At 39.9% G+C, this 27,759-nt stretch overlaps 1 protein-coding gene across 3 annotated transcripts in view; it reads right to left on the bottom strand.

The window, feature by feature from the left end:
• The window catches only part of mast1a (microtubule associated serine/threonine kinase 1a), an 81,691-nt gene that overhangs the window by 28,544 nt on the left and 25,388 nt on the right, over positions 1 to 27,759 (bottom strand). For all 3 annotated transcript variants that reach the window (XM_006787378.2, XM_035906356.2, XM_006787379.2), the window contains 7 exons: positions 12,370 to 12,458; positions 11,636 to 11,711; positions 11,047 to 11,119; positions 6,030 to 6,190; positions 3,776 to 3,851; positions 761 to 970; positions 570 to 671 (listed from right to left, as the gene is read on the bottom strand). In XM_006787378.2, coding sequence (XP_006787441.2) covers positions 570 to 671; positions 761 to 970; positions 3,776 to 3,851; positions 6,030 to 6,190; positions 11,047 to 11,119; positions 11,636 to 11,711; positions 12,370 to 12,458 — 787 coding nt within the window. The remainder of the gene's footprint in view (positions 1 to 569; positions 672 to 760; positions 971 to 3,775; positions 3,852 to 6,029; positions 6,191 to 11,046; positions 11,120 to 11,635; positions 11,712 to 12,369; positions 12,459 to 27,759) is intronic.

The raw sequence follows: 27,759 nt of genomic DNA, 5'->3' as shown, positions 1-27,759 counted from the left end.
GGTTTGAGGTCTGTTGCTATTTGGCAATAATTTATCACAGACATCTTCTCTGGCTTAGTAGCCAAAATGTTGGCCTCCTAATGCTGTGTAGAGACACCAGTATTGCTGTAGTTTTATCTGTATAATTGGGACCTTTATCCTGTTTTATTCCACCACAGTTTTATTGCTGCAAACACTACTTATTTATACTTGTAAGTTGCAAAAGTGAAACACATAAAGAAGACATCCTGTCTTGTCTTTCTCTGTTAATAACATACTGGTAAAACAGATGCAACATAAAAGATTAAATAAACCTTAAACCTTTCCTGACTGGAGTGGCAGCATAGCTTCCTGCAGTGACACACTTATGTTTCATCAGTTCAGAATGAACAAACAGTTGACACTCTGCCCTACTTTTAGATTCTGTAGTACCAGTTCAGCATATTCGACCCTCCGTTTCCATGTGGGAGGATGGGAGTGTCTTTGAGCAGCTCAATTTGGGTAGAAAATGCCTCCAGAAATAAAGAAAGTCTGGATTCTCGATGTGTTTGAAAGTTTAGCCACAATCAGATCAGCAGGGCGGAACTCACCAAGCACTCCAGCAGCCTGGCAGGACGAGATATGATGATGAAGAGCTTTTTGACAAGCTCGATGACGAAGGTGAGCTCCGAGCTCTCAGAGCGCTTGTAGGCCTGATGAAGAAAGACAGAAATTTGGAGAGACATGGTCAGTTAGTGAGGTTTGGAAGCACATCACATCAGATTCCTGCTACACAACTCACGTCGTGCAGCATCTTCTCCAGATTCTCCTGCAGTTCACAGAAGTAAACACTGGTAATGACGCCCTCGCGTGATTTGGTCAGGCAGTCTCTGGCTAGCTCCGTTATCTGGTGGTGGATGAAGCTGAGAATCCCGTCGGCCAGTGGCAGAACACTCTCTGGGGAGTAGTTCTGGATGAAGTCTGCCAACCTCTCTTCCATCTGAGCTGTGGCCTGATTAGAGACACAACAGTGGTTAATAGTCAGTGAGTGTAAGATAATACGATCACCTGTCTTTATCTCAATATACGGTGCTCAGTCAGCTCCACACATTCTATATAAATGTGCTACTTTAAACACGACACTCATTGTTTTCTGAACAAGCCTTTGTGGAAGGGCCTTGATGTTTTTTTGCACTTCACTGTTCATTCCCCTGCAGGAAAAAAAAAAGATTTTTTAGGATATTTCTTTCTCGGGCTGCAGAAACTCAGCTCAGCTAAGGCACCTCAACAAAAATGATGTGTGAAGTGATGTAACACAACGTGACGCGCCCTGTGTTTGGTCCTTGCTCATTTGGTTGCTATTGCACCTCTTTTGACTGTGTTATTCTTTTTAGTATTTCCATCATATTCATAAAACTCAAACCTCAGGAGGAGACCGACAACTACATTAGACTTTGCAAACTTGTGTGTATAAAGGCTTACCTTGATTTGTCACTTTTTTAACCTTCATATTGAGTGCATTTTTGTGCTTTCAATCTGTATGTATTTCAGCTTGCTATTATTATGCCACAGTAAAGTGCTACTTTAGAGAATTAATGTGCCTTTTCTGCCTATTTTATTTTCAGAAATTACCAGTACTCATATATGGTGAAGCAAACAATTATCTGGAAGGATGCTACTATTATTTTCTAATAAGTAAAGACACTTAAGCTCATTTAATGGTCATTATAATTAATTCAGCTGTAGGGCTGGGCCATATCATACCGTTCACGGTAATACCAGTATAATGTTGGGCAACGATAAGAAAATGAAATATCGCGATAGAATATGGGTAAAATGCGCATGCGCAGTGCCTTTGTTTTCATACGCAGATGACGGAAAAAGCATGGCGGCGACGGAGAACGAGAAGGGCGAAAGTGGATCATTGAATGAAATGGATGAACCAGATTGGTTTGTAAAAATGCTGCAACTTCAGTGGTGTGGAACTGGTTTAGCTTTCGTCCCTCAGATAAACAACAAAGCACTATTTTTGGTAGCGCATGCTAGCGGGCCGTCGTTATTACAGTGTATTTTGGAAAATACGGCACACTTAAATTCAATCCTTTGGTTTTTCTGAAAATCGACAGTGCCCCTTATAATCCCGTGTGCCTTATGTTTGAATTCTGGTTGTGTTTACTGACCTCGAAACGATTTTATGTGGCACACGGTGCTCGAAAATCTGTCAAATGTTTTAGTACGACTTTGCTAAATTTTTAGATAACTTTAATGCACGTAAAAAACAGCTGCTTGTTTAAGTGAAAATACATTGATGTTTTGTTTTTGTTTTTTTTGCAAGTTGTGGAGTTGTAAAGTATTTTGTCTAGTGTCAATTATATTGTGAGTTATATCGTTATCGCAAATTTTCAAATGTATATTGTGATAAATATTTTTGGTCATATCGCCCTGCTCTATTCAGCTGACAGGTTAACTCGCCCAAATATAAACAGATAGTTTTATACAGTTGTTGCAAGTCTTTTTCAAGTATGCAAATGATAACTACTCCTACAGTAACATTAAAAAAAATACAGCAATATTAAACCTGCATTCACCAACTTGGGATTTGTGAGTGGGAAGACTCGTGCTGCTTCACAATGCATCACTGTGAATGAGCAGGATTATGATTTGTGTGTATACGTGTGTGTGTGTGTAGGCAGGTGTTTGAGGACACCTGCAATGTGAAAGATTTCCTTGCACACACTTCACTGTTCATCAAAATGGTTGGCTCCCTGAGACACTGAGTCATGTTTACACGTCTCAGAGTCATTAAAACACATCTAATTGACTTTTATAATTATGATCTGCTAAAGGACTTTAGACATGGATGACCTTTTAACAGCTTACCATGAACCATGTAATAAATAAAGAGTGGTGAGCATTGTTTAAAGTACCAAGCACACAGATACCTGCTTGTTGTAAGAGAAGTGTACATTAGGGAATCTGTGGCAGCAGAAAACCCTGAAAGTGGAATCCAGTACGAACTGAAAATGAGTAGAAATGGGCACAGAGTGCGCACTACACTTTGAAATAATTAAATGTTAAATTCTAGTTTTGAAATGGTTTAAAATAGGGTGTGTGTCATTCATTGATCACAAGGCTGCCCATATTTTGAAGCATTTTTAAACACAGCCATGAACCTCAAACTGGTCCTGGTCAGTAGTCACTGGTCTGCTGGTTGGTGTAGCAGCAAGTAGTTTAATTGGTGTATATGCCATCCATGTTTTGGTCTCTGCAGTCCATCAGGAGTGCAAAAGAGGGATGGCAAGCTTCACCATGTCACCAAAGCGTGCTCAGGGAGAAAACTTGCAGTGTCCATTCATCTCCCTGCCTATAAATTCTATATATTCATATGCAAAATCTGTTTAAAGCAACATCAGGTCAACAAGACCTTAACTCAGTTATTTGTTCCCTCTGGAACTAGAACTTAGCATTTTACCTTTGAATTATTTTAACATAATCACGGTAAATAAGTGCAGCTTTTATCACTGTCTGAAATTCCAGGGAGCTGCTTTGCTGCTTTTTTTGTTTTACTTCTTGTTTTGTTTATATGTTCAGCCCCTCCAGCACTTTTAGATCATCAGCTGCTTACTTAAAACAACAGATTCTTGCAAATAGTGACTCACTTTGGATAAAAGAAATATAACAAATATTTTAAATGTAGCTGAGAGATGTCTGTTGCCAGTATGCATATTGTGTATGTGTGTGCGCGCATGTGTGTGTGTATTTTGAGGTGTGCGTGGAGGTACAGTTTACACTTGCGTATTTGTTGTGCGAGCCTGACCTTGGGGAAGCGCTCCTTGTAGACATGGTTCATCATCACTATTTCATTGTCATAGCAGGATGGTGAGCGCCCCGGGCTGAAAACAGAAAAACAGAGAGCAGGAGTGTAATATACAGCACCGACTGAGCAGAACAGAGTGAGAGGAGGCAGCCCAAAGAGAAGCAATTCTGTACTTTTCACCTGAGCGGAGAAAATATTCACCGCACTCCCTCATGTCTGTCCTGTTGGTATATAACACTAATAAACTGATCAGAAATTCAGTACACCACGTTTCTATTATGGACGCAGTCCCTTCCTACATCTCCTCCATCCTGACCGTGGCAAAGATGTCACAAGCATGTAAACATGAAAGTTCAGCATGTTTTCACAAGATGTAAGCTAAACCAACATATGGCAGCAAAAGTCTACTTTGTTGAATTTATTTCTCCGGAACTGATCTGATCTACACATCTGTAAAGAAAAAGGAACTGATAAAAAGTCCTTTATGGGAAAACACATTATAATTTAACATATACACAATAAGGAAAGTCTGCGAGCTGATTTTATCTAGGCCAGGAACTGCTGAGGAGCTTAATATGAAAACTGAATACTGATGAGTAGTGATGTGTCGGATGTAGTTAGGACATGTTGCATCCAGAGGGGAGGCTATAATAGGTGTGGTTGCAGGGAGTGTACACCAGAGGCTTCAGCTATTAAAGAAGCTGCTACACCCTGGAGATGCTCAACACACGGGAGGCTGGACTCGCTACTGATATAATAACAGTGGTGGAAAATACCCTAACCCTAAGTACAGAGACATCAATGGTGTGCTACAGTTTGAGGCACTTGTACTTCTACTTCACTGCTTTTCAGAGGAAAATATAAAAACGTCCTCAACCATTTATCCTTAACTGTTAGTTTATTATTCTGAACTGTTTATTATACTTAGGGACCAGTTTAAACTGTTTATGTACGTTTTTAGCAAACTGCCCATGACAGCTGACATCTTAAAGATAATTAATGGTTATTTATTGTTGCACTGGTGGAAACAGTAGACAGATTATTCACTTAAGTAGAAGTACAGCTAGTACTTGCATTCTGAAAGATTTAGGTAGAAATATTAATTCAATTTTTTTAGGTCAAAGTGAAAACTGGCGCTACCCCTCAGCCTCCTATTAGACACACCTATGGTATCAGTTTGAAGCTCCTACGTTGCCTCTTTCTTGAGTTATCGCATTCACAAATGTAGGTGTCCACGTGGCTCGCCGCCCCGGCAGCTTAACGACAAAAAAAGTACAAAGTAACTCTTCGAGGGGTATTTCTATCCGCTAGTTTTGTGAAAAGCTAACTGATCAATATCTTTGTTTTTGTTTGTTGTGTGTCATAAAGCTGCTAATGGTACTTTTTTCTGTCATAGGTCCGTCTTTGCTCTCTTCCCTGCATATCATCTCTGCGTCTTTTATGCCAGTCAGAAGCAATAAGCACTGATGTGGGATCCACCAATAGGATTGTCTTTCATGTTCCCTCTATTTAGGTTCAAATGGGTTTAATGTGTGAAAGGCAAAATATTCTCCTAAAATGTGTTAAAACTAGAGTTAAAACTAGTAACTACTGTTACTAGAGTGGTAACAGTAAACTAGATACTGTTACTAAAAGTAAAGAAACATGTCAGAAGAATAACTAGTCATATAAAGTGCAGGTACCTGAAAACTCAAGTAACATATTTGTACTTTGTTACTTTCCACCTCTGTCGACTGTGTCCTGCGTACTACTGCAAACCTATCGCTATACCATGATAAAGGGAGATTTTACAGTGTTGCATTGGTGCCGGTACAGCAAGGACTTAAGTACTGTTTATTAAGGTAGACACATCTTCAAAACAGAGCATGATGTGTTTCATGAAAAGGCCTAACAAACCAAATGTCCCCTCTCTGTAAATGCGAGCTGCACCAAATAAAGCACTGGCACATTCACAAAAGGCGACTCATCTGAATTAATGACTGAGAGCACTCCACACCTCTTAATAACAGAAAGAAGTTGGTCCTGCACAGTAACTGAATAAATATCGCTTTTATCATCTTTAATGGCTGCTAAATGTCCTTTGATGACAGCTTGCCATGTTGAATTTTGGCTAGTTTTGTTATGTCTTACACAGAATACTCAAACATTTACAAATAAAGCTTTGATGTTGACATCTTTATTCTCCAGTGTCACACAGGAGGGATGGGATCCTTTACTTAAACAGTCTTTTGCCCATTACCTGTCATGCTCTCACCTGAGGCTTCGGGAGCGAGGACGGACGTGTGGCGAGCGGCGCCCGCCGTCGTCGTCTGTGATGCTCTCTGTGCTGCCAAAGTGCTTGGACAGGAAGTGCAGCTCATCCATGGTTGGCTGGAAGGGCAGCTGGTGCAGACGCTCCTGGGATGAGCTGGATGACTGGAGAGACATGAGAGACATGAAAAGGAGGTTAAAAAGTGAACTGTCCGTCGTTTGATTTTTTTTTAAGCCTTTGTAAGAGCTGCAAGATCAATAGTTTAAAAATAGACATCCAGTGATGAAAAAGAACATCAAAAACAAAGAGACGAGAAGAGAAGAGAAGAGAAGAGAAGAGAAGAGAAGAACAAGGTGTACTATAATGTGAGTGGGTGTAACAAAGAACTGAAACGAAGAAGAAACCAAGTTAAAAGAACAAGGAGAGAGGTGGCGAAACAAGCAAAATATCCAGAAGGAGTTGGTGTAGGAGTGCAAAACAGAGTAACGCAGACTGAAAAACAGAGCAAAAAGACTGCAGGGAATCAAAAAATCACCCTGAGTAAAAGTTGACTGCTGGTTAAGCATCTCATGCCTCTGGGCGATTAATGGCAGCGCTGCCTGGTTTTAAACAAAAGACTTTTCTACAGCACCGAAGGAAAAAAACAGCCTGGATCAATGAGAGCCTTAATGAACACATCTCCCAATGGGACATAATGGTTGGCTTTGGCCACACAATGATTTCTGCTATAAAAATCCATTAGAAACTCTTTTCAGGTCTTAGTCTCTTGCAGGCTGAAGAAAAGTATAGAAATTGCAATGCTGAGAGTGCAACATGATCAATTAAGAAGTTCCCCAAAGACAGAGCAAGATTGAAGAATGAGGGGAAATGCCACTGAACATGATGGATGTCATGAATAAATAAAAGTTTATATGATTTGCTTTTGCTACTTCATTTGGAGCATTTCTCCAACGTGTCAGTCTTTCTTCACTTCTGCTTGCTTACTACTAAAAAAAACAAATATGATAAATATCTCCAACATTTAGTTTTGTTATTATGGTGGCACAGCTGAATCACTGGTCATTCAACCTTAATGCTTCTGACCTTTAATGGCTTTGAGGCTAAACAGAAAGCGAAATTAGTCTCTGCATGTTGTTCCTGAAAGATATTTTGAAGAATATGCAGATTCATTTCAGGTGCATCGGGCTTATAAATGGAGTGAGAAAGATTTGCCGCTGAGAATAGCCCGAGGAGGAAATTTTTGAAGATCATAAAAAATGCTTGGCCTTAACAGCTTTATAGGAAAATATAAAGTCAGTCCCAGAATGGAATATTTACTGGAAGTGTTGCCTCTATATAAAATGATTCTTTTTCACTGCATTTACTAAAAATCTCAAAAAAGTGAATTGCAGCAGATCCTTCCAAAGAGTTGAAAAGTGTGGCTTAAAGATTCAGATTCATGATAAAATGTGTTATAAAGTCACTACTGGTTTAGGGCACGGACATAATAAATTACAAAATAGGCAGTCTCAGCAACATATAGGTTGTATGCTTAGAACCAAATGCACACAGCACTTATAATGGTACAAAAATACCAGGTTGTATGAGCGGAATGCATTTGCCATTGGATTGTGTATTGACACTGCTGCACTTATAAGCTATGAAACTGTTTGACTGCATTGATTTTAAATGAGAATGTCTCACCATTTGAACAAAAAATTGGAATTATTTTCTTTAATCCATCCATCCATCCGTTCATCCATCTTCTAAAACTCATCTGGGTTGCGGGGGCAGCAGTCTAAGCAAAGATGCCCAAACCCCCCTCTTAATGATCACCTCCGTCAGCTCTTCTGGAGAAAAACAAGGGTGGTTTTCTCCAGAACTCCAGCTGGAGAGATGTAAACTCTTTAGTTTGTCCCGCATGTGTATCAGGGTCTTCCTCCCTGGAGGATCTGCCCGAAACACCTCACCTAGGAGGTGATTAAGAGCTAGATGTCCAAACAAATTCAACTGACTCCTTTTAATGTACTTCTATCTCTAACAAAGAACCAAGACAGAAATGTAAAGTATAATCCGACATATGGCAAAACATAGTTTCTTCCCACTACAAAGTTTTTCAGTGAAATATTCAACATGCATCTTATTTTTAAAAGACCAAAGTGCTTTTTCAGCTCATGACTGCACTATTAACTATAAACAAGTTAAAGGTAGAAATAAAAATATAAAAAAATAATAATAAATCTGAGCATTAGGAGTAATATGACAAGCCTGTTTCTGCCCTGGTGTAAAATTGCTGTTTTGCTGTGTGAGGCAGGATCTAAGCAGAAATTAGGAATCTATTGTTTGTGTCATCTGTAAGGCTTAAACCGTCTGTATACATTTCCAACTTTTTCTGTAGGTTTTCTCTAAAATATTATGTCATTTCTACCTATAGGTATACACACACACATACACCTTGTACTCTGATCTGCTCTGTTCAGTATACAGCGGCCCTGCTGTAGCTAATCAAGCAAGTAATGGAGAACAAGGAGAGCACTGAAAACTGATTGATGGGACGGAAGGCAGGGTAGGAGGAGTGATGGAGGTGGAGAAGATTATGGAGACACAGAGCAACCACCTTCAATCTCAGTAAAAACAGATCAATGGGTTATCTACAGTGTGTGCGTGTCTCTGCATGTGCAGCTGTGAGAAGCACGGGAGGCAGTCAATGAAAGAAATGATGTGCGAAAGAGAAGAGAGGCTGAGGGAACGATCGCGTTCAGGACGGCACAGAAATGTACAGGGAGTGGATTATGAGTCAACGCATCCACCTGAGCATCAAACACATTAAAGTCCATTTCTCAAATGGAGTCTTTACCAAATGGGCCTTGGCAGTGTTCAATTCTCCGGGTAGTCTCTTATGCCGCAAACATCTTGCACTCAAGAAGAAAGCGAACATTGTTTTTGGCACTCTGTTTGCTTCAAATCGAGTTTCATTTCCACCTACACTCTCTTTTATTTGTCTCCGTTGTCCCTCTTTATCATCTCTCTGTGTCTCTGCGAAGAAATGGATGGAGAAATACATACTGGAACAGGCATGAATACAGACTGGTTACATTTCAATTATCTCTGCTCTACTTTTTCCAGAGAGGCCAAGTCATCAGTTTCAGATAAATCAGGTCGAACATATCTTAGCAACTGATTACTTATTTTTAGTTCTGGTTTACACATGATACATGTTCTTGCCACTCAGAAGCTTCTTAACAGTCATCTGGGACTGACAAGAGGAATTACAAAGTCAAAGACTGGGGAGTTGTGCGTGTTTGTGTATGCATGGCATTTAGCCGCGACTGTGGCCTGTAATTGTTTCAAAGCCAAACGGAACAAATGTAGCACATGCAACTTTAGAATATGAATTCAGCAGCGCCAGAGCTGATTTTGTGCATGTAAATATATGCAAATGAATTCTTTGAGTGAAATCCATATTCATGCACAGGCTATAAAATGCACCTCATCTATTTAGCAATGGAAGAAAAATCAAAAGTAAAGTTCTGGTGCAGTTTCATGACTTAGGCAGCAAATTAGCCAAAGGGGGAAAAAAACAAAACAAAATACACATTTCACATTTTCTTGTTGTCATTTTTCACGATTCTCTGCTAAAACTATAAATGAAAGGCAGTACGTAGTATCTGGTCACACTTCTCTGTTTTGCACTTTCGTAAGGGAGCTCGGGGGGAATGTCTACTAAAAAATACGATGATCGCAGAGGCTCAACAATTTACTTCAGAAGGTTTATATGAAGCTCACTGCACCTACACTGTGCAGCATAGTTTGACAGACACATGTTTTGTCTTACAAAGACACATTTAGTCAGCAGCAGTGGCTGTGCAGTTAATGATACACAACAGATGGAGGAAAGTTGTCGCCAAGGAAGCCACATCTGTTGTATGGTCAATTATGCTGGTAACCTCTTATACAACTGCTTTCATTTATTCTCCTTCTTTAATATTTGTATAGGAATAAGTGTCCTTAAGCATTCAAGTACTTAAATACTCAAGGACTAACCAACTACTCAGCAACTAATGGCCCACTCGCTGTATCATCTGAGCTCCAGCTGCCACATATGGTGCGGAAGCCTTTGTTGATAATGAAGGACAAATAAACTGCTCTGACATAGTGATTTTCAACCTTTGCACAGCATATTTCTTTACAATTTGCCTCTCATTCACTCATTTAGACACACATTTACAGAAATGGTGGCTGAGATGGCAATGCACCTGCCCAGCATCATTAACAGGAGCGACCTCTCGATCGATTTGTCTGTATATAGTATGGATCATCTGTCCAGGCTGAATGCCCATGTGCTCAGTGATTGTAAATATCTTCATGCAGGCAATAATCAAGTAGAAATATGTCAATCAAATGATGACTAGACATTTATCGCCCTCTGATAGCTAATAGTGGTGATTCTGACTTGAGCCCTCAAGGCCTGTAGGTTATTTTCCACCAAAGAAAACACCCTCTGATTTAGTGGTGCCGGAATGAACAACCTTGGGCTCAACGGATGAGACGCATGGAAGAATTTTGAAATGCGATAAGTCTCCTTATCTTTACCCACAGCCAGAGTAAGATTTGAAAAGCTGCTGCAAGTAGGAACAATTTCATTTCCACCTTACGGAAAGTGTAAATTATAGAGTCAGCCTTCTAGCAACAAAAGCTTTACAACAATGAGTCAGTGACACTGATGTTTTTGAAGATCAACTCTGACAAATCGGATTAAGCATAAATGAAATGGGACAAATGCTATATCCTTTTTTTGTTCCATTAATCTGTATTTGCCTTTCAGGTAGCAAGGAATGTAGCAAAGCACCAACAAAGTCAGGAAAAACAGACGGGATGTAAAGAATAAACAATGAAAATATGATGAAATCAGCCTTGCACATGTTTTTATGACAAAGGAAATGCATTTAATACATTAACCAGACAAAAAAAAATTCCAGCAATGATCACATTAAACTGCAGGAATGATAATCAAAGAGTTCGATCTTCTGCTGAAACCTACCGTTGAGCTGGGTGTGTTGGTGCCATATCCTGAGGAAGGCAAAGAAGCCAAAGACCATCTGCGACCATCGGCCCTGAGAAAAGAAATAAAAAACAAAAGTGAAAAACAGGAAAGCATATGTTAGACACAAAGGGAACCAAAAACTGTTTTTCTCTACAACTTTTAACAGCCAAAATTTGAAATGTCAGTTTCTATTTTTGTTCCTCCAAACAGGACAATTGGCTGTTATACCGGAGCAATTCTGCCACCTTCACTGCCTTTCAATCTATCCAATTACACTTTCACTCCTTTCATCCCTCTCTTCCCTGAGGCCTCCTCCGGCTGTCCCGGAGTCTGACACTTCCCCTGAGTGAGTGATGAGGGGGAACTCGTTTGGGCAAAGTCCAGGCACTTCGCCTGATTCATGTCGGCCTGTTGTCACGCCTCAGTCACACAGACCCAGGACAAAGCTGCAGCTCCATTTTACACGTGTGTGCGACTGAGTGGGTGTGTTCCCTGAAGGATTTCACTGTGTTTGTGTGCATGTGTCTTAGAATAATCCTAACAGCAGTCAAGCTCCAATATTTTGCACAAAAGAATTGATGCCAACCTTCGAGAAGAGGCAAAGGAGAAGTGGGCAGGTCCGCTTGGTGAGAAGTTGCGCGGGCTGTCCAATGGACTGCTTCCTAATAAAATACATATGGAGAAAAAACAGTTAAAAAAAACAGACGCTCTGGGTTACCGGGCAGGGTAATAAACTAAAATACATTCTGTTTGTGGTTGTTTTACATTAAAAGTCAGTTGGTTTTGTTCACTTCCTAGAATATTCAGAATAACTGTGTCAAAAGCTTTAGGAAATGTGCATCTCATTTCTAATCCCTCTGCTTATAACTATATGGATCCATGTTTGCATGAGCGGGTTCTTGGATTTTTTTCTGCTCCTGCATGCCGATGCAATGAGACAGCCATGGGGATATTTTACAGCTTTCTACTGATCAACCTGACAGGATACACAGCCAATGCAAGCAAGCTGCAGACTGCAGACTGCATGCAAATGCAGAAAGAGTCAACAGAAAAAATATAATTACAATCCTTTGGCTGGTGTAAAAACAGTGAATGTAAATTTTGTTTTATTTTCAAACTTTGCACCTCATTTAATTTTTCTTTTTTTCTTTTTATTTCAAATTTTCAACAATGCCCATTTTTGACAGTTTATTTTGGCTTTCATAGCAGATAATTGAGATGCTAAGAAACAAGCGGCGGGACAGACTGATATGATGTTCAGGAAAGGCAGCTGGAATCAAACTGAGAATGTGGTAAAACATATACACCAGGCATACTGACCTATGTGTCCGGGCAGTGGTGAGTGCGGTCGTGGCAGGGTGGGGGAGGTGCTGGTCAGGATGAGGCTTTTCCGGTTACTGGTTCTGCAACTACAAACGTAAACAAGAACAAAGAGCACCTCAGTATTTGTCTTCATTAGATCAATTAACAGCTGACAGCCCAAACGACTCAGGGAGCACCAGGTTAATGAATACACTCGCCGAGCTTGGCCGTGCGCTTACATGACAGCCCAAATAACTCTATAGCCTGCAGTTAAATATTTGTGTGCATGCTGTTTATCTTGAGTACAGTATGTCATTCTGTGTGTGCATGTGCCAGAACATAATAGAGGATTTTATTGACATCTGCAGGTCCACAGGGGAGTGCGACAAAGCAAGACAGATTTTAATTTCCTCAAGGTCCAGCTGCATGATGGCTGCCGCTGTGAAATATAAAGGCTAGATTGATGGAGGGCAGGAACGAAGACAGGGAGGAAAAGAAGGAACAGGGAGGGCAGGTATAGACCATAATGAAGGAACGAAGTTATTGAACCATAAAGACTACACATGCTGCCGCCACTGGAGGTGCCGCTGTGCATTTTGACGGAGAGTGCACAAGGGTCATTGTTTTATGTAACAGCTCATAAAGAGGGAAGAGGATTTTTCAGGTGCTCTTTTCCTGTAAGGATTGCTCACAGGGCTTTAATGTCTCTGTGTGTGATTCACATTAGTGCCCGTCAGAGCAGATTTTAGAAAGCAGCAACGAATCTGACAAATAACACAAGTTTGCTTCTTATTGCATCAGCTAGCATGCTGCTCTACATCTGTGCAGAAAGTAAAAAACAATCACAGCATTTACACCCAGGAGTAAAGAAAAAAAAATCCCAAACATGGTCAAACCCTGTATCTATAATCTACATCCCAGTCTTAGAGTTCCTTCCTACCTCCCTCATCTCTATCCTTTTTTTAAATGCAAATCTTCAGTGCTTGTTTCTAGCAGTATGAGAAGTCTAACTGGCAGGATTTCATTGGTGGCAGTGCGCCTCTGTGGGTGCCAGCTGAAGGAGAGCTTGTACTCAGTGTTGCAGAACATAAGAGAAGCACATTGAAATATTTAAGGGGAATGCATTAGCTTTGGACAGAGGGCTAGAAGTGGCTTAACACCATACTTTGCTTCAACTCTCTTAAAACGAGAAGAGAAGAAGGGGGAAGGGTGGCAGAGGAAGGAATAAAAAAAAAGGCACAGAAGACTCGAGTGCACATTTCCTTGAACCTGTTTGAAACTCACTTTCATTTCCCTTCCTCTTTTTTCCTAGAGGCATGAAAAATCCACATTCTCACTGCTGCTCTTTCTCAAAAAGCTGAATCGCTGGAGTGTACACCACTCAAGCTTCACTTCAGAACACGTTCTTAGCTTTTGATTCATGATTCATCGTATCTACAGGAGAAACACTCTATCAGTGACTCGTTAAATGGGAGTGATTCACTTTCAGGTCTAGTACCTAATGTTGCAAACCACATATTACCAGGAAGGAGCATTAATTCTACCTGCCTCCTTTTTGAGACTTTCCTCCTATTCTCTATTATCCCCAGTCACAACAAACGGCGTCACCATATTCTGATAACTGCATTCATGTCCGGATCCATATTGCTTTCTCCTTCTCCCAAATTAACTCTCTAAATGATGAATAATTGAAATGTGTGACGTCAGGAAAAGTCATTCTCTCCCCTAACTCCCCTTTAAGGCAATACAAGGTTGACTAAACTATAAAAAAACGAAGCAGAATGAAAACCCTACAAAGGCAAAGCCATCTAATCTTCCTGTGGAGTTGAGAGCCTCTTTGCATTACAACATTATCTTAAATGAAATGCTTCAAAAGGGTATCTTGCCCTAAGCATTTGTACTGTAGCAAAGGTTAAATAGGAGCTCTGCTCTTTATTCTATACTCCAACTGCCAGTCACACCAGTAAAGGTCACCGTAAGAGCCCTGCTACTTCAATTCTGTTAAAACTAAGTGGAGCACATATGACAGACACAGCGGGGGAAAGGGGGGGCGGGTCGTAAAACCATCCTACCATGGTGGTTGTATATTCCACTGTTTTTTTTTTTTTTTTGAGATCTCTTTCAGTGTACCTTTCTAACATTTACCAAGAAGTCCTGTTTAACAAAACCAGCATGAACACACATTTACAAAAGCTTTTACAAAACTGAAACCATCGACCAAGCTCAGTGCCTTGCAACCTACTGCAATCTGGTTTATTTGGGTTACTGTTGTTAGACAGACTTACATACAGAGCACAAATCAGTCACACATCAAAAGAAAGCCTCATAAAGTGCTTTAGTGCTCCTCGGCATAAAGAACCGCTTTCTAGCATCAAACTTGATGCAGCATAATTAGGAATATGAGTATGAGACTATACAAAAAATTAAATAACACAAATTAAATAGCATTGCAATATTGTGTATTACATTGCATTGTTCTAATATATATAATATTGCATAATATATTTTCCTTTTTTGTTTACAGTTCATAAAAATATTGTTTGTTTTGTATAATTATGTGTGCACACACAATTTCCAGCTTTCCTGTGCTTGTATTTTAAGTTTAAACAACATATAAATGAAAATACTGGCAGTCACCATTGCTGCCGCACAGCCTCGTGCTAGATGAACCTATGGCATAAATGTGAAAATTGGAAATGGGAAATCTTTCTTGATTTATTTTGTTCACAAGATTTTTAGAAAACTTGACCTCTAACCTCGACCCTGAGGTCGAGGTCACAGAGGTCACCATATATTGATCATCAACAGCTGTATAGCAGCATTTGTAAATTTTTTCTCAGCTTACGTGTTTATGTTCTCTTAACAAAACGCCTGTTTCTGTTTGTTGGATGTCTACTATATTGCCTCTCTGGCCACTTTATCAGTTTTAGCAGCTACTCTGATAATTTGTTGTGATCCAGACTCAAGAAAGTGCTGGAAACATTCCTCTGACATTTCGGGCCATAGTGACATGATACTACTCAGATGCTGCAGATGTGTTGGCCTTAAATTTTTGATGTATTGTTTAAATGCTGTTCATTATACCAACAGAGCAACCTGAGCCTTTGATTCCAGCTATGGATGGATTTACAGCAGATTCTGACCATTTCATCTAAATGTTGCAGCACAAATTGCAACTCATCAGATCAAGCAACATTTTTCTAATCTTCTATTGTCCAATTTTGTTGCGCCTGTGTAATAGCAGTTTCAGATTCCCACTATTAGAGGTGGGTGTGGTCTTCTGCTGCTGCGGCCCACTTACTTCACTGCATGTTTTGTGTTCAGAGATGCACTTCTGCATGCCTTAGTTGTAACAGCTGGTTATTTGAGTAAGAGCTGTCTTTTTATCAGCTCAAAGCATTTCGGCAATTCTCCTTTAACCTCTGGCATCAACAAAGCCATGTGATTGGCTGATTATTTATCTGCCCTAATGTGTGTTTGAACAGGTATATCTGTGGTTTCTTTTTACTAAAACTACAATTTCAAGAGGAAACGGTAATATGATGAGGTAAGACATGAAACAGTATTAAAACTGAAACAGTCAAAACACAGAAAAAAAATCAGTCCTTGTGGATAATTAGCCGATGAACCAAAAACATTACAGTTTGCTCATTGCTGTATCTGGTGCATATTTCTGTCTCTTATTGTCTATATGTGTTAGAATGAATATGTTTGTATTTTGGACTGTTACTCTGATAAAACTTCCTGTGGTTCACTTGATATTTTAAAGTCAAATTATAAATTCACCAATCAACTCCTATTAGCTGCAGCCCCAGTTATTATGTGTGACATCGTGGGGAGTAAATCGGTACAAAAAGGCTCACTAATGTAGCTATAGTTGCTCTGTTCTATGAGTATGCACACTCTATAAAAACTGTATATTTACACCATTGTCCCTTCTCTAGGGAGTACCAATAAGATCATTTAAGAAAGCTGTAAAGTCCAATCATGTTCACCCTATATCCCTTCCTGATAATTAGTAGCAGTCAGTGAGGAATATAGGCGCCATAGGCGGCTGTTGGGGCTTCTGACTAACACGCCGTGGATACACTTCACTGGGAAAGCAAAGGAGATAAGAGAAAGCTGGTGTGTGTGGTAATGTGACTTTAAATCACTCCGTCACGGTTATAGCCGTGCAGCCTGAGCTCATCTTCTTTCAGTCTGGTTAAGAAGATGTTAGTATGTGTGTGTGTTTGTGTGTCTCTGTGTGTATGTGTGGGAGAAACGTAGACACAGTTAATACGCTGTACACTGCCATCTTTGGATCATAAATCTGCCGCTAGTTTAGTAGTCAAATACAAACAGTTTACAGTTTGTCAGTTTACAGCCAAACAGTCCTGCAATACATCATCTGCCAGCTTCTCTGTTTTCAGGCTGACAGTGATATTTGTGCTCATTCAGTCATCCGTCTCATGCATGCATGAATTTTAAACATAAGAGGCTGAAGCGTCACTAAAAACAAGACTCTTTCCTTTTAAAATATTCAAACCGCTTCAGATCAGATTAGGCCAATCAAGAGAAAATTCTCTCGATCCATACAGAAGAAAGACGAAGAGAAACTGGGGGGGGGTTTGTACAATGTTACCATAGCAACAGATTTAGAGTCACACTCATGAGAAGCAAACGGCGTCATCTACAACTATTTGGTTTTAACCAGAGCGCGCAGCAAGAAAAGAGACAGCTTGTATTAAATTAAATTATTAAGGTGAGTACGAGACTGAATCAGCTCTAATCTACAAAAAAATGTGAAAAAAGATTTCACCCGGCAGTGAACCTCAGTACTGAGAACCAGAGTCTGCTCACACAACAGAGCCAATGAGCATTTGTGTGTTTTTCTCGTGAATGCCAGTTTTTTAATCCATCATAATCCATTGTGTAATCCATCATGCAGGCTCAATCTGTGTGTGACAGAGGGCTAGTGGCGAGGCGGGAGGTTAGTGTCAATCAGGCGGCGTGTGATTCACTGGGGTCAGCGGTGCATGCTGCCATTGTGTGGGCCTCTGTGGACGCCGACCAGAGCTGACGAGAAAGCTGCGAGTGTGATGCTACTTTTAATATGGGAGGGAGAAGAAAAGTGTGTCTGCGTGACATTGTCATCTCTGTCAAAGCATAGGACATACATGTTTTTGTTGTTTTTTTGTTGTTTTTTTGCTTCCAAGTATAGTCTAAAACATCTCGAGCATGAAGAAGAGGTGGACATACTTTTCTTAACTGCTCAACAAATTAAGGCTGGGGAGCTGGCATGTATCCCAGCTATCATATGGGTATCATAGGAAGGCTACACCACCTCAGAGCATTCACTGTAAATAAGAGATGTTCTTGATTCCACTGGCCAGCAGGGGGCGACTCCTCTGCTTGCAAAAATAAGTTTGACTATGTAGAAGAAACGATCGAAGTGATCGCAATTCTTACTTCATTTATAACATCGGTGCCAACTTTCACTACTGACTTTATGGTCTTGATCACAAGTGTGAAGTCTTTGTTAATACAAAGTTACATTGATTTTGTAAATGATGGTTTCCTTTAGAGTAAAACAGAAGTTAAAAAGAGTAAGAAATAGGGTGTGGTTCCCTCTGGAGTGAGAAGTTGCTACAATGTGAGCGTGCTGTACTCTTTGATTACAGTCAGACCCACTGCTAGCTAGCCACATCATCAAAACATGGGAAGAAAGCCAAGCTCAAGAATTCATAACGTGTAGTGTCACTGTGGTACTTCCATTTTTTATATACAGGCAATCATCTTGTAATATTAGCTGATTTTCCTACAAAATCTGCTGTTAATATTAATCAGTGACAAGGAGCATTTTTAACATGAGATTAATGCTGAGTGCAGATTAAACAGTCAACAAACACGGAGCCCTGAGGTGCAATTTATATGCAATACGCTGGAGACATAGCACACGGCATCCAGGTTTGTGGCAGAAACTATCAAACATCCTCAGCAATGACAAGCTTCTGCTTCATTCACGTCTCCGTCAAGTATTTCTAACTAACAAGAACATGGTAATAAGCCACTTAAGGGAAACTTAACTCAACAGTGTGAGTATACAGAAGTTAACTGCAGCACTGCAAACATTGCTGATGTGTGCAAGGTCAAAAAGCCAACAAACTAATTAAACACTAATTGAGGAGAAAATGAACTATGATGAAAACTAAGGTGTGATTTAAATCAGCAGTGTGGCTGGAGAAGCAAATGCATAATTATCAGCAACTCTAGAGCTCACCTTAGCCACGACTTTTCTGTTTCGTGTTAACTGTCACTGGTCACGTTTGTTCTGAACCCACTGAACTCTACCTGCCCAGTACCAGTCAGCAGCTGGATCAAGTTACAGACCAGTCAACGAATACTGTTGGGCGCCGCGCATTTAGAGAACAAAGCTATTAGTAACTACATGCATAAATTAGTCTATTTTTTTAATATATACACTTTTTTTAAAATTAAATAGAGATGCAAACATCCTGCTGTTAAAAAAAATTACCACATACCACAAATATACATGTAGACAGCCAACAACCCCTGCCTGTGTCCCAATCTCCCAGTGATGAAACCCCAGTGCTGTAAGTGGTTATGATGCTCTGGTCAGCTTGCTTCGAGGGGGTCAAAGGTTAAATCTGTGGTAATGACTCGTGCAGAAGCTTTGACGAGCAATTATCCCCCTACAGGCCTCTGGCTGGCATAGGGCCATTAGTCTCTTACACACAAACACACCATGGAGAAAAACACAGGGTCAGTCCCCATAACACCGACCAAAGATTCAATAAACTGAAAATAAAAATGATGCAAACAATAACACATGGATGTGGGGGATTAAATCTGGGATATTTAACGCAATGCTGGGGCTGATATAGTCTCTCTGGAAGGATAAACAACCTGTTTTTAAATCAGCACAGATGTGACGTATATTGTAAGATTCTCCCCGAAGGCAAATTTGGGTTAATTAAAATCCAGATCTTCATATGTGATAATGTAGTGTGCCTTAAAGTAAGAACTGGGAGCTGAGAACATAACGGTATTGGAACAACCGTGAAAACCGTGAAACCTCAGGAAAAACAGGAAGTGATGCAAATGTGGCTGTGAAGAAGCGATTCTTAAGAAAGGGAAATGAGGAGAAAAGCCTCAGGTATCCCAAATTAAACACAACAGTGACTGTCTATAGCAATCTGTAAAACACACTGGAGCCTCTGTCATGGTTTAGGGATGTGATGTTGGGGATCTTGTCAGAATTGATGGAATTCAAAAAGAGCTTTGAATGTATTTCAAAAATCTAGAAGAATTATTCCTGAAAACTAAAGAAATTACAAGAAGGTTTGCCTAAGAGGTTCAGCCTCTGAGGTTATCACACAATGACTTTCAAGCTCATTAAAATGGTACAAACTCTGACTTGGGGTTATTTTGTACAATAAAACGCTCCAACTTTGTCCCATTTTGCTCGCAACACATAAAGAACTGAAGGGTGACTCACGACCTTTCGATAGCACTGTACTAGTTTGGGATATGAAACACTTGGGTTTCTTTTCTCATTGATATCATAAAAGATTTCAGCTGTCTGACCACATTATAGTCAGACAGCTGAGCACACTAATTACAACAAATGGTCACTGATAAAAACACAGCAGCTCCGTATTAAATACAATCAATTAAAGGACAGCAGATTCTGAATGAACAGCCTAACAGTGCATGATGAGGGGTTTACCTGTCATAGGCTAACATGTGCATGCAAATAGAAAATCAGTCATGGTCCACCGGCGTACACACAACACCCACACGCACACACACACACACACACATGGAATGGAAACACACAAGTTTTTACCTACGCCCATTACACCATCCATCAGATAGGTGTGAGCGAGCGCCTGTGCATGCTTAATGTGCTTTACCTTGCTGATTATTAACTCTCTCTCTGTGTGTGTGTGTGTGTGTGTGTGTGTGTGTGTGTGTGTGTGTGTGTGTGTGTGTGTGTGTGTGTGTGTGTGTGTGTGTGTTGTCTATCAGTCAGTGGTGTCATCTTCTGCTCTAAGTGCTGACTCACAGGGCACACAGGACACAAGACCTTTTCAATGGGTACACCATCGATCCATCCAGTCTCACTTCCTGTCAGGTGACATTCTCTGTCTCTCTGTCTCTTGCCAGGACCTCTTAAAATAGAGTGCATATTTACAACTGTGGGAAAAGGGTTGTACCTAATAAAATGCTGCCCCTTTAAGAGGCTGGTCCTTGTTAGTGCATCCTCTGTTCTTACAGGCACATTGTGAAACAGTCACTGAGACCTGGATCGATCCCAAACTTGGGAAATTGTCCAAATCAAGCCATGTGGGCAGATTTATTGAGCATTGGACATCTAGATGGAGACTGAGAGAATGAATGAGTGATTCTGACAGGCAGCAGATTAAATAAAACAGGTGATGACAAAAGGTAAAAGACAAAAGCAGAAAAGATAAATGATGATGAAGAAAACAGGAGAGCAACAACAGGACTGTCTGGATGTCAGGAGTTGCTGCAGGGGTTAGTCACATGGCCTTCTTGTTGCTATGCCATGTAGCACAGAGAGACATAAATAGAGGCTTTTGGTGTTATTCCTCATGAGAGACTAACCGAGGGGAAAGCGTGACAAAGCCGGACAAAAAAGTAACACCCATAGCTTCACCATTGTACAAGGCAGAAAAGAAAATTTAAAAAATGACAAATAGAAGAAGAAGATTGAATAAAAGAGGTCACAGAAAAAAATTCAGCATGTCAAAAAACTATTTTGACTATTTTGAATTTCTGAAAAAGGGACAATGCTCACTTGTTACTAGGAGTTGCTGCCAATTCATTACTTAATACATTGCTGTGTTTTTTTAAACCTAGCTGTTTATGCAGCTGTTGATTGTATAAGAAAGTTGGCTAACAGACAGTGAGGCTGACTGTTTAATTTGGTGACCGGTCTGCTAAAAACCTGTCATTCAGACTGACTTACTGGTTAAACTTGTGACTGACCATGTGGGTAGCCGATAGAGGAGACTGACAGAGTGCATTAACAATGAATAACGAAGTGATCCTGAACTCTACAAAAGCTTATGACTCAATTTTTAGCATTTTGTAAATGATTGCAAGTAGTTCCCATGAATGTCTGGCCACAGACTGAGCGTACAGCACCTTTAACATTTGCATGACCACTTTCAATAGGAAGGCAATTGCACAGACTGACTGCAATTACTCTCAGATCAGTTGGTGAAGGTTTGAAAGTAACTGAAGTCTAATTGATAAATGCAGGCAGATTGTAAACATGCTGCAATCAATCTGAGTGAGCCTGTGCTAACAAGTGCATCTTCCCTGCGACATGTCTCTTCGCAAAAAGAGACTTAACTCTGGTGTATGGTTGTATACTATATAAAACAATGCCTTTCACCTGTGCTTTTTTTTTTTTCGTTAGATCACTGTCCTGCAGCAACTATGTCACTATTTTGGTTTGAAATTTAAAAGGATCTTGTTGGACTTGTTGGATGTGAAATTCTGTTTAATGTTTTTATGTATGTAGACAGCAGAGGTTTTTTGATTTTTTACCAATTTTTCACTGTTATACATTGTATTATTACAAACAGATTTGACCCTGATCCCACTGATTTCCCTACTGTTTGTAGCAATAAAGGTGATACAAAAAAGCTCAAAGAGGAGATTGTATCACAACAGGGTTAGAATCACATCTGAGCAGCCACGTACTCTACAGATGGGTTATTCAACCTGGTGGTATTCAACCTTCTTTTTAAAGTTAAACATCTTTTGGGAAATCTGTTCAGATTTCAGATTAATAGCTCAGCTGCAATATCTACAGATCCCCTGATCTCAATCCCAACCCAAATCAGCTGATCTCCACACCACCTCTTCATCTTTATGTGTCTGACTTAATCAGTGTCATTTCTGTTAACATGGATGCCCTCTCTGTGCTGGGGTCTTGCTGCTGCTCTGCCTGGAACGATGGAGAGTTGCCAGCAGAGAGCTACACGCCAAAAATAAGTTACTGTGGATGGAACTAATTTCCTTTTAGCTGTAGTTGTTCTGGACTGTTTTAATTCATTGTTAGGTGTTAATTGAAAGATGCCTATAAGTCTTGTTTTGTTGTGTACTGAGTATACACAAAGATCAGTAATTAGCTTAGCTTAGCATAAAGAACATAAATTAAGGTTGGTTGAGGAATGACGGTATATTAAGCTGTACCGAAATCTTCGGTACAGCTTGTTCTTGGAACAAAACCTGGACGCCTCACTGAGTTCACACGTGTTTGTTTGCTAAAAAGTATCAAAGTGTCTGTTTAATCAAATCAACATGGACACGTCACACCAATCACAGCTAATAAAAGACTAATTTAAAGGCTGCAGCGCACACTGCTAATTGATTGTGGTTGCAACCTTGTGAACCTTCGTGAAAGGTTCTTTCCTATCAAGAGAAAACTCACAAGTTGGATTCGATTTTTTAACTTAATTTTTATAACTACTTAAAAAAGACAGCTCACATAATCACAGAAGCAGCAGCACAGCACAGCTTTCTGTGTATTATGAAAAAAGTATGATGACACAACATGGCATTCAAAGATTCACTGGTCTCAAAGCAGTGCCTCAGTCAGGGCAGCGCTCATAAATATGACAAATAAATAAATAAAGTACTGGGTACAATAAAAATCCAGACATCTATTTCAGTCACATCATTCCCTCTATAGATGAGGGTGTTGTCAGATGTCCTGTTAAGGTGTGAAAGTGTATCCTCAGCCGGAGTGATGCAGCAGGAAGTTGTGGTAGTGCAAAGAGCTATCTGGCTCTTTCTGCATGTGTCTATCAGGCCTTTCATTTGCTGGTTTCCTGTTTGTCTGCATTACTCTCTCCACATTGCGTTGATAGCTGTGTCAGCTGTCTGCAGAGACTGCATGTGGAGACCCGAGAAGTGCTCTGAATCACTGCAACAACGGCATTTCACTTTGTTCCCTTCGTGACCTCATTCACAGCAAACGATCCGTAGCCACCACCTCATAAAGAATAAAACCCTTCCTTGAGTGAGCAGCACTCGTTTGCGTTAGTAGGGAGTCTCATGTCTAGCACACATTAAAAATCACGTGATTATGGGTAATGCATGTGAGTTCACAAGAAAGCAAAGGCACAACATCTCTTGGAGATAGCAGTGGGGAGATTAACTCAGTGTTCCAAGACAGAAAAATGACTCAACTGTAAATGAAACCATTTTGACATTTTCTTATCAGATATGTGACAACGCTGTTACCGCAAGATGATTTAGTGCTAGGAAGTATAGATGTGCCTTTACAAAAACAAAGCTGTTCTCAGTTTGCATTTCTTTCTACAGTCGCGGAGTTTGAACCACTGTCAAAATTACTGTGCATATAGAGATCATCAAGTGCTCTATTCTCTGTCTGTAGTTAAGTATGCATCACAGTGTACCAAGAAATACTGTGGCCATCAGCATGAATACAAGGCAGAATGGACCTCTGGCCTCAAAAAGACATTTTCAACTCGAGAACTGCAGGTCACTGGATATTATCTCCTTTTTTGGACCCTTTCTGTAAACTCTAGAGATTGTTCTGTGGGAAAGTCCCAGTAGATCAGCGGTTTCTGGAATACTCAGACCAGATCATCTGACAACAACAACCATACAATGTTGAAAGTCACTTAAGCTACCTTTCACCCCCATTTTGAGGCTCAGTTTAAACTTCAGCATGTCGTCTCAACCATGTTGTATTGAGTGTTTGCCATGTGACAAGCTGATTGTCAAAATATAATAATTCACATTTTTCTTACTTTTAAGTTTGTTTGTTTTTTATAAATACACCAAATCATGCACACTGCAATCACATCTTTCCAAACATATTTCGTTTTTTAATCACAAGAGAGTCAAGAGCAGAGACAACTTCTCTTTCTCACATTCATAAAACCCACCCACAATCTTATGATTATTAAGACAAAATTTGAATAATCAGGCAATCACCTTAGTCCTACTGTTCGGTACAATATGAGGGCGTTATGTTAAGTTGTCCGGCAGCCTCGCCTCTGTCAGTGCGCCCCAGGGTGGCTGTGGCTATAATGTAGCTTGCCATCACCAGTGTGTGAATGTGTGTGTGAATGGGTGGATGACTGGATGTGTAAAACGCTTTGGGGTCCTTAGGGACTAGTAAAAGCGCTATACAAATACAGGCCAAGTTCATAAGTGAAGTACTGCTGCAGTCATCAAAAGATGCTTAAAATGTTACAGAAGTAACATTTTATATGAAAATCCAAGCTGATCATGTTACCTTTAACACATTTAACGAATTATTTAGCAAAGGTTACGATATATGACTGTGGTAACAAGCATAGCAACATATGTTTTATGGGTGTAAATGATAAACAGACACAAAAACAATATCACTGACAAAATAAGACAGACTTTTGCATTAGTGCACCATATCTATTCATATTTACTGAAAACATCCACTTTAAACCTTATTTCACATACCTCATGGAGAAAGCGACTCTAATATGTGTCTGAAATCTCAGTAAATTGCTGAGAAATAGATATCAACTTGTTTTGTGTTATACTAATTTGACACAAATATTTTCTGTTTGCAAGATCAAAATGAGCTCAGTGTTCTTGGTCAACTCTAATAGCAGTTTTCAATAACTATGCATGTCAGAAATTTATACTGAATAAAATAACGGACACCAGCTGCTCAGTTAATTTCAAAGCTTTCCTTGTGCTGAATAATAAAGATGAACTTAAGAAAATGTATCTTTATCTAAAAATGTCTTATCAGAAGATTCAGGTTTGATATCATGCAGTTCAGGTTTGCCAGGCTGTCATCCAGCTCAGGGGTCTATATGATAAGTTGTGTTATAATGTCATCGCAATATCAGAGATGAACCAAAAACAGTCTGTGTGTTTTGGTCCAGGCTAGCCTGAACACCAGCCAGTAACAGATGGTGCCGTCACGGTACAAACAACAGGCATAAAGCACGGAGAAGAGAATCCATGTTCGATGCTGAACATTTTCTTTACTACCTTTCTCTGCACAGCTATTTCAATAAAAAACAGCAGAGCAATAAAGCTGCTCAAACACCAAATGACAGACCCAGGTTTTATGCATCTGCTGCTGCAAAGTGCAGATAAGCATGTTCCTGTTTTTAACCTCATACATGAACACTGTGCTGACAAAAATATCTGAAAAAGGACCATTATTTTGTAGCATCTAAAAGCCATAACACCACTGAGTATGTGCTCAAGCAGATAATTGTGGAACCTACTTATGTCTGGGTATCAGGTCCATCAACATAATGTATGCTCTATTGAAGCTGAGAGTTTCTTGTTGCAGAGACCACAACAACATCTGCACATATCAGATTGGTACAATGGAACTAGTATTTACAATATTTAATGAAGTTAGATTAGAGTAGCAACATGTAATAAAGCCTGCAGTTTGGTGCCCAGTTAGTAAAGAGGAAGATTCAGCTAACAGGAAACCTAAATACTAATGATCGCTCCTTCTGAGTCACAGTCTTTCCTTTGCGTTGCAAATGAAAAATAAACATTAACACCTGCATGTGAGTGGGTTGAAACGTCATGAGTTGACCTGTTCATGAGTGGGTTCATTGGTACTCTGCATGATGTCCAAACAAATATATATATATACAGTATGTGAGAGAGAGGTAAGGTCTCTGGCAAGAAAGCCATTAAGACTTCCTTCACTTGTTTGTCATCCAGTTTGAATCTTTTAATTCTCCTCTTTCCCTGCCTTTCTTTCAGGATCTCAAAATCCAGAGCAACAAACCTCCAGAGTTTACCTTTAGATGGTGAAATCAAGTAAGACAGAATGAAGCAGACAAGGACTCAGACTCTATTGTCATGGGCTGCACTTAAACGTACACTGAGACTCTACTTCAGGCTCTGCCTTTCATCCCACCCCACTCTCCTTCTTCCTGCTGCTGTCTCGTGCCTCCTGTTCTCTTTCTTACTCACACACTTTTACTGTCTTCCTCTAGCTCAATCTGTTTGGAGTGGACACAAAGCATTATCTCTCTTAATTGCCACAGTCGGCCAAGAAACCCCACACACACAAACACACACACAAAAGAAAGAGAAAGGAAGATAATTAAAAAAACGCAGATTAAGAGAGGAAGCAGGGATGATATTTATAACACAGAACCTGGGACGGGTGAACGTTTTTCAGTGCTGATACAATAATTGAGTCTCAACACTTTTACAAAATCAGTATGCATAACAGGGATGTCACTAGAACTTATGATACCTTTGTTATTAAAATTATGAAAATGCGATAAAGCTTTATTTTTTTAAGATGTAAATATCACAGGCAGCACATACATATATTCCTTTTTGTAACAGGATTGATGCCAACAGTGCCATCACACAACAGCAGCACTGTAGACAGGCAGACACACAGCCCCTCCCATCACTAGCAGCTGAACACCAGAACAGCAGCACAACAAACGTCTTAAAGAACAACACTGTGGCTTTTTGAGGAATCTTGAGAAGTGAGTAAAGCTCCCATTTAAACAGTTATCATAAATATTAACCTGGCTGTTGCACACGCTAACATTATGTGTTTAACTAGTAGCAATGACCCACATTAGCAGTCTGCTAAGTTATGGTTAAGGTAGCGGCTAGCGGCTATAGCTAATAATAAAATAATGTCACTGTTGGGGCTAGGCAGCAAATATTATCAGTCCTGACCATCTGTAAGGTTAATAGGCAGTCTGTTCACCAGGTTTCAGCCAGCAAACATCACTGAAACCTAGACATCCTGTCTCTGGTCAAAAGTGCCAAAAACTGAACTGTAAATGGACAGATGTTGATGTTGTTTCGATCTAGAATAGAGGGTAAGTCATACGTGTCTTACAAAGTGAAAAATATAGATCAGGTCATTACAAAGAAGGAATAAAATGCATTTTTTAAAAACAAATGTGGCTAGTACACTGTTCTGGACAGTTCTGTCTTATCCACGTACACTGATTAGCATAACCAAAACCTTCTTTTACAAAACGCAGCATTTTATATTTTAGTCTAAAATATTATTTTATTCCAATCAATAACGAGATTGTCCCAGACTGAAGTAGGTAAAGGTTCACCAACAAGTACACAGAAAAAGTGGCAGTCTGCCTTAACTCTATGTGATCACTAATAAAAATGTGGTGCCAAGTCACCAGAAGCACAGGAAACAAACAGGGCTGGAGCTGAATACATTTGCACAGAACATCATTGTTCTAACTCTTATTTTTAAAAATGCCTTTTGTTTTTTTCCCCCTTTTCAGTATTTTCCTGGATATTGGCATCGGATTTGAAAATACAGTACTGTAAAAACCCTAAAGCAAAATTATGTTTAATAAACATGTTTTC

This window comes from Neolamprologus brichardi, chromosome 6, assembly GCF_056152115.1.
Source record: "Neolamprologus brichardi isolate AB-2024 chromosome 6, ASM5615211v1, whole genome shotgun sequence".
NCBI lineage: Eukaryota > Metazoa > Chordata > Actinopteri > Cichliformes > Cichlidae > Neolamprologus > Neolamprologus brichardi.
Note: the sequence above shows the minus strand (reverse complement) of the source record. Positions and strands in the feature narration are given on the sequence as shown.